At 49.9% G+C, this 15,435-nt stretch overlaps 2 protein-coding genes across 5 annotated transcripts in view; both read left to right on the top strand.

The window, feature by feature from the left end:
* The window catches only part of DNAJA3 (DnaJ heat shock protein family (Hsp40) member A3), a 30,290-nt gene extending 19,311 nt beyond the window's left edge, over positions 1 to 10,979 (top strand). For 2 of the 4 annotated variants that reach the window (XM_001502300.5, XM_014730189.3), the window contains exons 8-12: positions 550 to 678; positions 1,642 to 1,757; positions 2,536 to 2,633; positions 8,997 to 9,113; positions 9,761 to 10,979. In XM_001502300.5, coding sequence (XP_001502350.2) covers positions 550 to 678; positions 1,642 to 1,757; positions 2,536 to 2,633; positions 8,997 to 9,100 — 447 coding nt within the window. In that variant the 3' untranslated portion in view covers positions 9,101 to 9,113; positions 9,761 to 10,979. The remainder of the gene's footprint in view (positions 1 to 549; positions 679 to 1,641; positions 1,758 to 2,535; positions 2,634 to 8,996; positions 9,114 to 9,760) is intronic. The other 2 variants (XM_003362759.5, XM_014730190.3) reach the window with 1 other exon arrangement.
* Positions 10,980 to 14,777: 3,798 nt separating this feature from the next.
* The window catches only part of HMOX2 (heme oxygenase 2), a 37,794-nt gene continuing 37,136 nt past the window's right edge, over positions 14,778 to 15,435 (top strand). Inside the window, exon 1 of the mRNA XM_014730185.3 lies at positions 14,778 to 15,241. The gene's annotated coding sequence lies outside the window, so the exon portion shown is untranslated. The remainder of the gene's footprint in view (positions 15,242 to 15,435) is intronic.

Raw genomic sequence — 15,435 nt, 5'->3', positions numbered from 1 at the left:
CTGTGAGAAAGGTTTTGTAGAGAATTCAGGTTCTCTTGCTATCTAATAACGGAGAAGGAAAAAAAGAAATCACTGAAAGGCAGAAAATGTCTTTTAGACGCAAAAAATGGTGCTTATAAAATCAGAATAATTACAGTGCTGCCAGTCTGTCATGAAGGTGGCTTCTGTCAAATGACTGTTTGGAAAATAAACTGTTTTTGCCTTTATATATGTATTATTCTGTGTTTTTCTATACTTTCTAGTAAAATAGGCTTTTTAAAAAATATTCCAAAAGTCAATTTTACTTTTTAATTTCCTTTCACAATTGAGTAGTTTGACCTGAGACTGGCACTTGCATTGCAGTATAGAAATGAATCTGACACGTAACCCAGGAGCCTGGGGTGGTGTCTGCTTTGGTGAAAGTACACTCTCTTCCTCAATGCTATGCTCTAAGCACAGAAGCAGTGTAACGCGTGTCAGGCCCTGAGCTCGGGCTGCTGGACGTGGGGCTGATGTCCAGTCTCAATGACTTCCCTGTGTGTAATCCCCATCTCTCGTGTTTGGCTCTAGGTGCAGAAAAGCCCCGTGTTCCGGAGGGACGGCGCAGACATCCACTCCGACCTCTTTATTTCTATAGCGCAGGCTATTCTCGGGGGGACAGCCAGAGCCCAGGGCCTGTATGAGACCATCAACGTGACGGTAGGAGGGCGTGAGAATGGCATTGTCACCCTTGTAATTTGTTGTTCTTTTTTTCTGAAACGAGAAATGGCTGAGAAGTGGCTAGAACTTCTGAACAACCAGCATGTTGGGGATTCAGAGGAGACGGGGTTTTGGGGAGGGCAGGAAGAATGTTAGGCATTCCTCGGCTGTGAGCCACAAACTCTAGGCCTTCCATGTGTAATCACCATGGAAGACAATTCCTGGGTTGCATCCCCTTTTCTACCTGTTAGGTCTCGGGAACTGTGGTGCACCATGAAGCAGGTGTACCTTGCCCTGCTGTGAGCTCATCTGCACCTGTTCCCACTCCGGTGCCTGATTAGGGGAGCAGATGCCTTTGGTGCCTGAGTCACATCTCATGCCACCCCTGATTTCAGTAGCAGCACAGAGGACAGCCTCCTGTGAGCTCAGTGTCCCTCTCACTCCCCACCTCTGGCTCTTCCCACCTCTGGGCCTTCCCGCCTCTGGGTCACAGTGTCTCATTTACCTAGGGCCTTCTCCAACCTCTCAGGAGCCCTTTGCAGGCAGACGTGGGGGCATTAGGTCAACCTCTGCCTATAGAGGCAGGAGCCATGGATAGGTGTTTGGTGGACACTTCTTGGGACCATTCTCTGCTTCTCCAGGGTCCTGGAATCCAGCTCCCGTGGAGGGCCAGAGAGCAGCCTCAGCAGCACACCCCTGTGTTGGCTTTGTCTCCTCCCAGTTTTTACTCCATGCCTCCTCCTTTCTGCTTCCTGCACTCACTTCCCCAAACTACCTGCCCCCAAGTCCTCGTCACTCGGGGTGGACCCCAGCTTAGGCAGTTTCCATGTGGTTGTTGGGGGGCTTGGTCTAGAAACCCGATTGGGAGTTCTTTTCAAGGAGTAAGATTGTCTTCGTGTAGTGAAGTGTTTTCATTGGGGCGACTGGAGACCAAGGCAAACCACAGACTTCCTTTCATTGTAGATTCCCCCTGGGATTCAGACAGACCAGAAGATTCGGATGAGTGGGAAAGGCATCCCCCGGATTAACAGTTACGGTTATGGAGATCACTACATTCACATCAAGATAAGAGTTCCGAAGTAAGTGCCCACTCAGGCCGCTGCGAGGCCAGAGCTCTGCACTTTCATCCCCTGGGCGGGAGCAGTGGAGCTTGTTTCACCTGTGCGGAGCAGTGCCGTGTGGTGGTCCAGCACCACCAGACCGCCTGGCCCATTGTGGCTCTGCCGCTGTGAGGGTTGAGGCTGGGCGGGTTCCTTCTCCCTTTAAGTTAAGTGTATCCTGTCTGAGTGCTCCATCAGTAAAGTGGACATAATAAAAAAGGTTGACCTCATTGAGTTGGAGGGTTAAACGAATAATACATGGGGAATGCTTAGCTATTGCTGCTGTAGTTTATTATTATTATTTTTGCTGTCAGGGTGCTCACAGTCTGGTGGAAGAGACAGATCTATAACCAGATCATGGTGCATGATGTCTGTGTCCTCTGAGAGAAAGATCTGAGCAGAGAGCTGCAGGCATCCAGAACAGGGCATGCCCGACTCCCTTTGGGAGAACTGGATTTCTGGCACTCCTTTTAATTAGATAATTTCCTATACACATGCTTTTAAAAGCTTTTTTTTTTTTTTACTTCCAGTGAACTGTTTAACATAGTTCCAGTGGCACTTTAAAACAACTTAGGGTATTGTAAGAGATTTTCTTTACTGAAGCTCTGAGGGTGTGGCTCTTGGCCTCAGGGTGTGCTCCCTGCCTGGGTCAGGGTCCCGCATTTCCCCGCTCACTGCATGGGGATTGACTGAGTCCATTTCCTTTAAAGAGCTGCCTGGTGGAAACACTTGGCCGCTGTCTGTGCTCGGTCCACAGGAGACTGACAAGCCGGCAGCAGAGCCTGATCCTGAGCTACGCCGAGGACGAGACTGACGTGGAGGGGACAGTGAACGGTGTCACCCAGACAAGCGCTGGTAAGATGGCACAGCGGCTTGTGGGCGTCCAGTCAGTCCCTCAGAGGATGGGCGGTTTAGAAGCATCTTCGGGTTTCCACTTAGGGGTCTTCACGGAGCCTCCAAAGAGCCCAGTAGAAAGCGGGTAGCTGTGGGCTAGGAATAGCTGAGTACCGGGCGAGCTCCAGAGTAAAGCTTCCCTTCCTTCCTCCGTGTGCGGCCCTGGTTGCTGAGGTTAGAGAGTACCGGAACGCTTCCTGCCGGAGAGCAGCTATTCTCCTGAGTTCTATCCTTGGTTCTGCCACTTGCCTTGTGACCTCTGGTACATGCCTGCCTGAGAGCTCCTCATAACAGCTTACGGAGACGACAGATTGGAAGGCTTTCTGCATTCCTGACCCAGAGCGCTTCACGAAGATTTCAGTGTCTTGTACACACCACTACTGCAGCAATGAAAAACCGCAGTGACGTGACTCCAAATCTGCCTGTCACAGCCGGTCTAACTTTGAATCCCTCTGGCAATGAGCAAATGCCGTATTTACCCAGAGCTCAGATGCCATGCTCTGTCTGTAGAGTGTAATTAAATATCAGCGATTTGATTCCGAAATGCCCACAGGCAGAAGCTTTGGCCATGGACACTGCAGCCGTAGCCCCTCTTCCCGTGGGAGGTGGGGGTGCTGTGCCGAGGAGACGCTGGTTCTCTGTTGGTTGGGACTCCTGCTCGGGTCAGAACAGGCTGTGCCCAGGGTGTCATTGGCTTCAGCTGCACACCAGGTTTCCTCCTTGTTGCATCATTTTGTTTTTGTCTGGGTCCTGGATGCTCCTCTTGTGCTCAGAGCTCGAATGGTATTAGATGAGTGTATGTTTTGTTAGGAGCAGGCGGTTGAAGCTGGGGGTGGGTTTCCCAGTGAAGTGGAGGGCTTGATCTTGGTGCCCCCAGGGTGGGGGTCCCAGCAGCAGCAGTGTTTGCTGAGCTCCTGTTGAGTCCGGGGGACCAAGTCCTCCGTGAAAAGGCAGCCGCCACAAATCCTGTCTGTAGCCTGACCAAGCATGGAATGGGCACTTATTTTAATTGTTTGGAGTGTAGACTCTTTTCTTATTTTCTTGTTATAGCCCTTGAACTAAAAAGGAGTGGGAGTAGTTATTCCATGTAACTCTGTGCACCTCTGGCTTCTCCTTCCCAAACCCCAGGTATTCCCACAGTCACAGAGCACGTGGAAATTGTTCTGCAGACAGCGCTCGGCTGTTCTCCCACCTCCAGGGGAGCTTGAGGTCTGCCTGGGCTGAGCCCTGGGTGGGAACCTGGGCCTCGCTCACTATTTTGGAATGTTGGTGTTCTTTAAAGCCCTTCCTGATAGGTTAAACTGAGAGTTGATCACACAGTCAGCTTATGAGTGTCCTTAGAACCCTCACTATTTTCACGGTTCCTGTCCTTACCCTCTTCCTGCTTTCAGCCAGGATTTATTGGGAGCTTCCTGTGTGCCAGACACTTTGCCAGTTCTTCCTTTTAAATTTTTATTGACATAATTTTGCTGAGTAAAGCTTAATTTTAATATATGATTTCTGAAAAGTTGTTTGTAAAGTGAATTGCGTATGCCAAATTATCTGTTTTTCCCACTCACTTCCATTGTCATTTCAGAGTTGTATTCCAATGGGATATTTGGCTCCCAGACATAGTTTTTTAAATGGCATTTAAGAATTTTAGAATTGGCTTCAGAGAATGCACTGTCAGTCTGTGACCTAGGTGTGGTTAGGCCTCTCGTTATACTGTGAGGAAAGTTTCTTTTGCAATCCACATATGAAAATCTGACAGTACATACAATTCCCTTTCCTGACAACTTCACTACCAGTGGGTCCTGGTTATTTAAGTAGAGCCTGAATCTCTTGTATTTCAAACATTTAACACAACTTGCTAGCAGAAGCTGTCCTAGAAGCAGCTGTGTTCAGTTATCGGTGGTCCGTAGGAGACAGTGTGCTCAGGTCACTTTCTAATAGCCTCAAGTATGCGTGAGTAGAGTCATTCGAGACTGACGAGAGTCGCTGCAGGTGCTCGCTGCTTCCTGGGTCTTTGAAGACTTGCATTAATTACAGGAAAGGGTACCGGCAGGTGTTTGGAATAGATACAATTCTTCAGGAAAGTGATGTAGTTTTTCAGAGGGTTTAGTATCGCTTGTTTACTTTTTTCCCCTAATACAGTTGCTGAAAACCTTAAGGGCTGACCCTAGCTTCTTTCCCAGTCTGTGAACCAGAAAGACTGTGGCGTGCTCAGGGACTCAGCGCTCTTCGGGCTGAGCAAAAAGACACAGGGAACTGGGGCACTCTGAGGTTACTGTGTGATTTTTTTGAGTTAGAGACACACTGTGGCTCATTGTTTGTGTTTCTGGATCATCGTTACTTCTTGTGATAACACACGGATGTACGTTTAGCTCTAAGTTTAGAGACTTGTTCCTGAGCTCGTTATTTGGGGATTCCACCTGCCGTTTCTCTTCTCTAGCGTGTCTGACAGCGTTGACCATAGAGCCCTTTTGTGCACAGCAGAGGCAGAGCAAGATGAGGGAAAAGACATTTCAGTAGAACAAGACGCGCTCTGCTGGCTCAGCCTGTGCACGCAGATGGCTCAGGGAGACAGGCTGTGAGTGTGGGCCCGCACCTCCACCGTCAGGTGGGTCCAGTCCTCAGAAGTCAGATTCTGGAGTCCTGTCGGCCTCTGTTCCTTCAAACAAATGTTCATTTAGCATTTGCTCCTTGCTAAGAAGTGACACACAGAGACAGGGTCGCTGCCCCCGTCCAGCTTACAGCATAACAGGAAGCCAGGGCAAGCACTGAACCCCCAAATAAGTGGTAGACCTTTCTTGTCACACTAGGTGTTTGCAACTGTGGAGAAAATGTTTTGGCCCAAAAAGGGGATACAATTCTTGGAATGAATGTTACCTGGGTATTCTTCCCCTGGCATCACCTTAGAAGGAGCCATCAAACAGTTCTGACCTGGAGTCCCTGCCTGTGGTGAGCTAGGATGTTTCCTCTTTGAATCCCCAGCACCTTGCGCAGCACCTGGCCCCAGACTGGCTCACAGTCAATGTTGGCTGGGTTTATTTGAATTCATTTTCCAACTGTTGGCTGGGAAGTGCTCTGAGGGAGAGAGAGAAATGAAACCCCTTCTCAGGAAAGCCGGGTGTGGTCTGATAGAGGAGTCCTACAGCCTCAGGTTCGACCTGGGTCTCTGGTTGGCTGAGCAGCCTCTTCAGCTGTGGTCACCCTCTGAAGGCACAGACTAGAAATGCTCGTGCAGTGCCAGCCCGTTCCGCTGGAGTGGACTTCCACCACAGAACGTTTCCTCTGTATGCTGAAGTGCAAAGGTCATGCACCAGCTATATGTAAAGCAGCTTTGGCAGTAAAGTGCTTGTGTTTGTGTCCTTCAATGAGACCAGAAGGCACCTGAGGGCCCAGGACATCCTGTGAGGACACGCCCCTCCTCCCACCCCCGGCTGGCAGAGTGAGCTGTCGATAGACTTTGTCATCTGTGTGCGGGGCTCACGGTTCATTCCTGACATTTTGTTCAGAATTTTAAGTTCAGTGCTTATATTATTGATGTCCCTGCCAGTGGGAGTCCCTACTGCTTTTACCAAATTTAAAATAGAGGTAAGACCCTGTTCCTGGTGGTAGAGGGTGAGAAGAATTTCTGGGTCTGGGTCTGCGTTTTGTTGTTTTATTGATTTGTTGTGAATTGTTAACCTGCTAACCAGGTGCTTGTTGTGGCTCTCCCAGACTTTGGCCGCTGTGGCCATGGGGCATAACCACTTCCTGCCCTCAGGTGACAAGGACAGCAGAGTCGGGGGAGGAGGGTGATGGCAGTGGCTGAATGTGACTAGTAGTTAAGAGCTTAGGTTCTGATGTCAGATGATTCAGGTCACAGCTCTGCCATTATTAGCTGTACAGCCTTAGGCAAATTACTTCACCTTTCTTAGCCTCAGTTTTCTCACCTGTAAACTGGGATAATAGCACCCACTTCATAGGGCTCTTTTTTTTTTTTTTGAGGAAGACTAGCTCTGAGCTAACTTCTGTCGCCAATCCTCCTCTTTTTGCTGAGGAAGACTGGCCCTGAGCTAACATCCATGCCCATCTTCCTCTAGTTTCTATGTGGGATGCCTACCACAGCATGGCTTGCCAAGCGGTGCCATGTTTGCACCTGGGATCTGAACTGGCGAACCCCAGGCCGCCAAGGTGGAACATGCGCACTTAACCGCTGCACCACTGCGCTGACCCCCCATAGGGTTCTTATATGATTAAATGAGGTCACCTGGGTAAAGCATTTGGCTTCGTACCTAGCACATGTTAAAGCTCCATGAGCGCTAACTCAGTGTGACACACACACATACACACACACACACGAAGATTTGCTGTCCCCTTACCAAAGACATACCAAATTCTGTACTCTTGTTCTCCCTTGTCCCAGGAGGCCCAGGAGTGATGGGAAATTTCTGGTTTGTGGATTCCTTTGTGTTAGGAGTGTCCATTTTTGTTACTTCAGTCTTGATGTAGGAAAGGGTGACATAAGGGACTAAGGGAAGGCGCATCTGGCCTCACAACCTGTGGCAGTGGGTGCCTCTCCCAAGGGCCTCCCATGGTGACTCTGCAGTGCCTGGTCTTCATCTGGGGAACCCTGGGAATCTGGGGTCATCTGGCCACCTTGGCTTTGGTGATTGCTCAGACCTCTGTTAGCATGTCCTTGTTTGGGGCTGCTACTATCTCTTTGAGGACATTCCTGAGCTCTGAGAGCATGCCAGGTCCAGAGGACTGCCCGGGGGGCTGTACCCAGGACCACCCACCCCAACTGGGGCCTGTTGTGCAGAGCTTTGGGCCTCTCACTGACAAATGCAGCTTAGACTAAGATCTTGGGGTGACCATTTTTCACTCTGCTCTGCACTGTACATGGCACACGTCTCCCCTAGCAGGTTAAAAATGTGCCCTACTGGGGCTGGCCTGGTGGTGCACTGGTTAGGTTTGCATGTTCTGCTTTGGTGGCCTGGGGTTCGCCGGTTCGGATCCTGGGTGCAGACCTGTGCACCACTTGTCCAAGCCATGCTGTGGCAGGTGTCCCATATATAAAGTAGAGGAAGATGGTCACGGATGTTAGCTCAGGGCCAGTCTTCCTAAGCAAAAAGAGAAGGATTGGCAGCAGATGTTAGCTCAGGGCTAATCTTGCTCTTAAAAAAAATATGCCCTACAATTTAAGATGTTGAGTATAGGTCCATAGTCTAATTCATAACAAAAGTTTTCCCCCCTCTGCCTAGTGGTTCGCAGATCTTTAAAACAACACATTTGTGCAGCAGAGTTGCTCTCGGTAGTTTCAGCCTGGGCCTTAAAGAAACAGCAGAGGGCTGGCCCCATGGCTGAGTGGTTAAGTTCGTGCACTCCGCTTCAGCGGCCCAGGGTTTCACTGGTTTGGATCCTGGGTGCAGACATGGCACCGCTCATCAAGCCATGCTGAGGCGGCATCCTACATGCCCCAACTAGAAGGATCCACAACTAAAAATACACAAGTAGGTACTGGAGGGTTTGGGAGAAAAAGGAAAAATAACATCTTTTTAAAAAAAAACAGCAGCAGAGGAGCTTCCCGTCATCCAGAGTGTTTAGGGTTAGGTGCCCCTCAATGGGGAGAGTTTACCTGGCGACATAAGGCTCCTCCGCTGCCTTTGCTATAGATAAGAAGGGCCCGTGTCATGGGATTCTAAGAGGCAGCAGGTCCTCTGCCTGGGTGTCCTGGAGATCGTATGTGCACACGGATGGAGTGTGGAAGTTCGTCGGTTGGTTTTGGTGGGTGTTCTTCACCTTCCCAGAGCCAATGGCATGGTGGTTAAGAGCCTGAGCTTTGGGGTCCAACTGCTTGGGTTTAAACTTAGTTCTCCCTCCCATTTACCAGCTCTGTGACCTTAGGCAAGCCGCCTAACCTCTCTGCGCATCTGTTTTTTGTTTTTTTCGTCTGTGAAATTTACCTGTAAGGTCATCCTACAGATTGAATGAACTAATGTGGAAGCTGTGTGGCCTGGCTTGGAAGAGAAGGCATCCTGCACTTACTTTATTTCTGTTAGAATTGTTAAGATAGAGACAGCTGGTCATTGTCCCTTTCTGTTTCTTGTTTCCCTCTGCTGGCCAGTGACTCAAACAGTGGGGGTACGCTCAGGCACTGAGTGGCCTGTTTCTTCAGTCATCTGACAGACGAGGCAGCCTTGGCCAACCTGGGAGCGGCCCCCTCTCCTTTCAGGGTGGCGCTTTGTGGCTCCTTGAGTGGCAAGCCCCCGGGTGGCCAGGATGGGTAGGCGGGACCTGGGATGGGACGCATAGAGGTGTGCACCCTTGACCCCAGTTCTTTCTGCTGTTTGTGCCCAGGTGGCAGCACCACGGATAGCTCCGCAGGAGGCAAGGCTAGGCCCGAGGCTGGGGAGGACAAGGAGGGATTCCTTTCCAAACTTAAGAAAATGTTTACCTCCTGATAGCCCAGCCGAGGTAGGAAAACCCTTGAGGTTCCTTCCCCCTTTGTTTCCTTCTCTGAACTAATCCCTATTTTCCCTCACTTTAACCACTGTCGTGCTCCCTGGCCCCTCAAAGTTGGAAGAGGTGCCAGTCTCGGGCATGGTGTATCTGGCTCCCTCGGAGCCAAGCCTCAGCCTGTGGAGACAGCTGCATTAGGGTAATGCGGCAGTCAGCCAGTAGTGTAGGGCTGAACCAGACCGCACCGGCCGGCCTTCTGCTGTGTCCACATCCTGGAGAGGTTGCACTGGGGGGCTGCTTCACAGCCCTCCTTCCACCAGCTCCCAGGGGGCTCTGCATCCAGCAGTGGTGAGGATCAGGTTGCCCACGGTCACAGAGGGCGAGTAGAGCCAGGCCTAGAACTCAGATCTCCGCAACCTGCCACCTATTTCTTAGTGCCCTGTCCTGCCTGGGAGGTGCAGGGCTCTGTAAACCTTGGGGTGGGGGCTGCTGGGAGTTGTACTTGCTCACTGTAGTGTCTCGGGACCCACTTTTTACTTGTGCTGGTGTCTGGTGGCTGGGCTCCTGGCACAGCTTCTTCCCAGTGATGGCAGAGGCTCACACACAGACATATGTTCCTCCTGTGATGCCAGTGAAATGTCACCGCTTGTGTCTTGGCTCAGGAAAACGGTCCACTGGAAACTAGGTCTGGAGCAGCTGCCCCTCCTTGGAGCCAAGGCATCTTGGAGACAGGAGGATTCCAGAACAGCAGCACCAAGCCCCTGCCTGCAGAGGCCCTCTGGACTGCCTTGGCAACAGCAAAATCATGTGACGACACGCCTCTCCACACAACTCTCACGGTGGACAGCCCTAGGCGGTAAGGTGTAGCATGCCTAAGGGCTGCTAGAAGTCTCCTGTCCATGGCTCAGGCAGAGTAAGACAGCTGGAAACTTCTTGCAGAGCCAAAACTCTATCTGGAATCGACTGTGGTGGAGATCTTAGATAAAGAATTAAAGGCCATGCTTACAGCTTAAAAATGAAGCCTTAAGCTGCACCGAGTCATGAAGTGATTAATTTCCCTCTCATCAACCCTCCGGGAGGTTCCAGAATGAGTTTTTCCTGACAGATTGTCTTTTCCGGGAACCTGGGGCCTGTATGTCCCACCGTCATCCACCTCTCAGCAGGGGCGTCCCTTGCTCTTCTTGGAATTTGTTTTAATCCTCAAAGGTACCAAGCAGCTGGAACATGGGGGCTTTGGGGCCTGGGGAGACATGTATGAAGAGGGTGCCTGGAGATGCCACTCCTGACCACATGGGCTGGGATCTTGTCAGGATGGACAGTCCTTCCTCCCACCCCCGCAGGGTGGCCTCTTAGCCCTGACTAGAGTTCTGTTGTTCTAAGTCAGGTGTGAGTGGGGCTCCTGCCCTTCTTGGGACCTCAGCCATCTGTGGCCGCAGCCTGGGGCAGACTAATGGCCTGGTTAACCCAGAGCCCTGCCCCCGCTGCCAGCCAGGGGCTTGGTTCCCCCTGTTCTCATTGTTGACATCTGTTTTCAGAAGTGTGTTTAAATTATTCAGTGCTAAGAATCATTGTCTTTTCCCATATAAATGTTTGTTCAGCAAAGGAAAGCACAGTCGAAGCAGTTGAAGGCTCTCCACTGTCCAGCCAGAGCAAAACATACTGTTTCCCCAGCCTCGGCCTGTAGGATGTGTTCCATGTGTTTCCAGATCCTCCCACGGTGGTAAGACAGGTTAATGGAGAACACTTCTGAATAGTTTCCTTTTGGTTTTCCTTCATAATTTACTAAAATAAAGCATCTGTTAGTCTGATTTAAGAATGTAAAATGACTCTGTATCAATGTAAATAAGGTGATCTACTGCAAAAAGATATTTAAAACCTAAATTGTGGTCATTCTTTCTTTGAAAGAGTAGAAACAGCTTTCTTCGGGTTGCTAAGCATGGGGGTTCCTGGTGTTCATCTACAGATCGGGCCGCCCCACGTACTGCTGGCCTTCCTGGGGCCAGCTGCAGAGGCAGTCAGCCTTCTGCACGGACTCATTCCTGCCCAAGAGCACACGCACACTGACGGAGGCTGGTGCTCTGACCAGCGCTCACCCTTTCCGGCTCAGTTTCCAGCTCAGCACAAACGATGTGATTTGAATGAATGTTCTAGGATTTGGTGTGTTGCTTTTTCTTTGGGAGCCTGCGCCATGAGTGATGTGCTGTGCAACCTTGTTATTACCTCCCTCACTGGGTTTTTTTTTTCTTCCATTTATTTTCAGAGGAACATTAAGGTATATTTTTACGTTAAAATTGTTGCTTATTGTAGTTGAACTAGTCTGGCTCCCTGCAGAGCCTGTCTCGCAAAAGCCTTGATGCTGTCACAGCTGGAGTGGCGAGCACAGAGCTCGGTGCCCCCTCGGGGTCCTGGGCAGAGCAGGTTGAAGTGGGAGAGCACTCAGGGGGTTGGGTGAAGAGGTTGGGAAGGACCAGATGGGCAAGAACGGGGCTCAGCAGTGACTTCCCACCACTTTCCATACTTTCCCTTCATTCAGCAACATCTGTATAATGAACGGTGCACCCTGAGTGGGGGCCTGGCTCGACCCTCGATCCTGGGCACAGCAGTGGGGAGCTAGATGGCTTCTTTCCTGGCAGCTTAGGTTTCCTTCCTGGAGAAGTCAACCCAAGTCCCATTCCTGTCCTGTGTTAAAAGCAGAAGTTGGGAAGATTTTGAAAGAGAAAGGTGGATTTTCTTGCGAGCGAGGCACCATTACTGCTGTGCTGAGGTGTCCTTTCCTGGGTGGACGGAAGGTGGCAGTGCAACAGCTGTAGAATCAAGCCCTACTCAAGCCTGGGATTATTCCCACAGGTGGCTCCTGAGGCATTTGTCACCAGACTGCTTTGCAGCCTCTGAGTTAGGAGCGTGAGATGAGGCATTTAAGAATACAAAAAAGTATCTCTGGGCCCCTGGGCCTTTGGGGATTGAGAGGAGGGGAAGGGAGACAGGTGCTCAGCATTTGCAGAACTATCAGGGAGGGTGGGCTAGGGACAGCGCAGTCACATGTGGATGGGACCGACTTTGCCCTGGACCTTGGCTCCCTCCTGGCCTGTAGGTCTCTGCTCTGATTTGTTTCCAACCTGAGCTACCCTTCTCCTCAGGCCTTTGGGTTCTGGTGGCTGGTCTTGCTTCCTTCCCTGTCACGAAAAGCCCCTTCAACGTACAAGAATCCTCTCCAGTCCCACAAGCCTCCCGGCTCCCTTGCATCCAGGGACCACCCCTGCCCTTCACTCTGCTCTGCGACGCTGGAGCCCATCACTGAACACTGAGTTATACGAGCAGTCACGGCTTTTGCAGAAGGCACGTTTTAGCGCTGTTGTATGTTAATAAACACTATGAAATCCACACTTTGTATCTGTTCTTTTTCCCAATAATTTTATTGAGATAATGGTTTATAACATTGTGTAGTTTCAGGTGTACATTATTATTTATCAATTTCTGAATATATGTCATCGTGCTCACTACCAGTCGTCTAATTTTTGTCCGTCACCGTACATATGTGCCCCTTTAACCCGTTTTGCCCACCCCCACACACTTTATATCTTTTAACCAAAAGTTCTGCTTATTTGGCTTGATCCTCGTGAAGGAGGATCACAAATGGGCCAGTCAGAAACTTTACATAAAAAAGGGAAGTGGGTCCAAAGTCAGGTGCCAAGGGCACTGACTGACCTGCAGCCTCGTTGCCCAAGAGACAGTAGGGAGTGGTAGAGACTGGCTCCCCTGTCTAAAGGAGACTGCTGCTCTTCAGCTCTAGCCAAGAGGGCTACACAGGAAGTCAGAGCCAGCGCTGCCAGATCTTCTGGTGCTTTCCAAGAGAAGCTGGGCATTTAGATTTTCATGTGGGGATTTCAGTTACCTCATTTTTTGGGTAACAGCTTTATTGAGATATAATTTACCTACCATACAATTCACCCACTTAAAGTGTGTAATTCAGTGGTTTCAGCTTAAGGTTGTGTAACCATCAGCACAATCAATTTTGGAACATTTTTATCATCCCACAAAGAAACCCCATGTCTATTAGCAGTTACTCCCCATTTCCCCCCAACTCCCTCATTCTCTGGCTACCATGAATCTACTTCCTGTCCCTATAGATTTGCCTATTGTGCACATTTCATATAAATGGAATCATACAGTACGTGGCCTTTTGTGGTTCTTTCTGGCTTCTTTCATTTAGCATAATGTTTTAAGGTTCATCCATGTAGCCTGTATGAGCGCTTGCTTTTTTTTTTTGTGAGGCAGAGTGGCCCTAAGGTAACATCTGTGCCTGTCTTCCTCTATTTTGTATGTGGGATGCAGCCACAGCATGGCTTGATGAGCAGTGTGTAGGTCTCTGCCTGGGATCCAAACCCTCAAACTCTGGGCCACTGAAGTGGAACATGAGAACTTAACCACTACACCACCAGGCTGGCCCCTATGAGCACTTACTTTTTTATGGCTGAATAATATTCCATTATATGGATAGATTATTTTTATCCATTCACTCATTGATAGACATTTGGGTTATTTCCACTTTTTGGCTGTTGTCAATAATGTTGCTGTATGGGGTGGCCCAGTGGCACAGCGGTTAAGTGTGCACATTCCACTTTGGCGTCCTGGGGTTTGCCAGTTTAGATCCCGGGTGCGGACATGGCACTCCCTGGCAAGCCATGCTGTGGTAGGCGTCCCACATATAAAATAAAGGAAGATGGGCATGAATGTTAGCCCAGGGCCAGTCTTCCTCAGCAAAAAGAGGATTGCAGCAGATGTTAGCTCAGGGCTAATCTTCCACAAAAAAAGAGAAAAAATGTTGTTGTGAATGTTGTCTCATTTTAAAATGTTGGCAGCTACTTAAATGAGGTACTTAGAATAGTCTAGCTCAGCGAATATAGCTGCCACGTGCCAGAGGAGGGGGAATGGGGAGTTAGTGTTTAATGGGGACAGAGTTTCAGTTTGGAAAGATGAAAAAGTTATGGAGAGGATGGTGGTGAATGTACTTAATGCTGCTGCACTATACACTTAAAAATGGCTAAAATGGGAAATTTTATGTTATGTATATTTTACCCCAGTTTAAAAAAAGTAAAAATAAACGTTGGCAGCTCACATATTTCAGGGACCAAATTTCAGAAGATGAGGCACATGAGGTGCATCTGACTGGGATGGTGTGCTGGGAGTCATCCCCTCCATGTGGCGCTGGACCGGACTCCCCAGCACTCTGCGCTGTGTGACCCACACGTGCTTCTTCCTGTAGTGATGTGTTGGGACAGGAGCACCTGGGGCAGGCAGGACACCTTGATTTCAGTGCGGTGGGCAAAGGGCCTTTTTTTCCAGTCACACTTGGTTATCACCAAGAGACAAGGAAAGGAAAGTGGGTGGACAGGAATGTCTATTACAAGTAAATTGGTTTAAAATACTAGGATTGTTGTCTTTTTAATAGACTATATTTTAGATTTACAGCAAAATTGAGAGGAAGGTGCAGAGATTTCCCATATACCCCCTGCCCCCACACATGCATAACCGATGAACCTACACTGACTCGTCATCATCACCCAAAGTCCACAGATTAATGAGGGTTCGCCCTTGGTGCTGTACATTCTGTGGGTTTGGACAGATGTCTACTGATGCGTATCCACCATTATTTATACAGTCATTTCACTGCCCAGAATTGGGTTTTTGTGTACAGTGTGGATGGTTCATAGCCCAGGGGCATCCTAAATTGATGTGCATGGTTCTCTCCACTTCATTGGATTTGGGACATGGGCTGCTTCGACCACATCCGGGATGGGGCCGGTGGTACCACCCTTTAGAAGGAGAGACAGAAAGCAGCTGAAGGGGACCAGAGGCTAGCAGAGCTTGGACTACATGTGTCAGAAGGGAGAAGATGACCTGGGGGTGTCAGACACTGCTTGGCACAAATGACCTCATGGCATCCTCACAACAGCCTGGCCAGGCGGCACCAGATGAGCAAGCAGACCAGAGAGGCTTGGGGATGTGCCCAGGTCCTGCCACTTGTGGGTGAGCAGTGGCTGGAGCCCAGTGTCGGCTCGCTGAAGTTCGCTCTGGGCTCTTCCCAGGCTCAGTACTGACCGTGGGCCATTCTAGGATCAAGGCAGAGTCACAGTCCCGGATAGGTGAGTTTCCCACTCTGGGGTCTGGGGGAACTTGGGCTTCATGTACGGCTGCACGCAGATGACCTGTTGTGTTCTCTTGCTGACCCGGGTGGGCTCAGAAGCCCACACTGTCTCAGTCTTTCTCCTCCTACCCTGCCTGGCAGGCTCGCTGCCCTCCCCTCAGATCTCAGAGGCTGTCCCCATCCCCCTAAAAC

Source organism: Equus caballus, chromosome 13 (genome assembly GCF_041296265.1).
Source record: "Equus caballus isolate H_3958 breed thoroughbred chromosome 13, TB-T2T, whole genome shotgun sequence".
NCBI lineage: Eukaryota > Metazoa > Chordata > Mammalia > Perissodactyla > Equidae > Equus > Equus caballus.
Note: the sequence above shows the minus strand (reverse complement) of the source record. Positions and strands in the feature narration are given on the sequence as shown.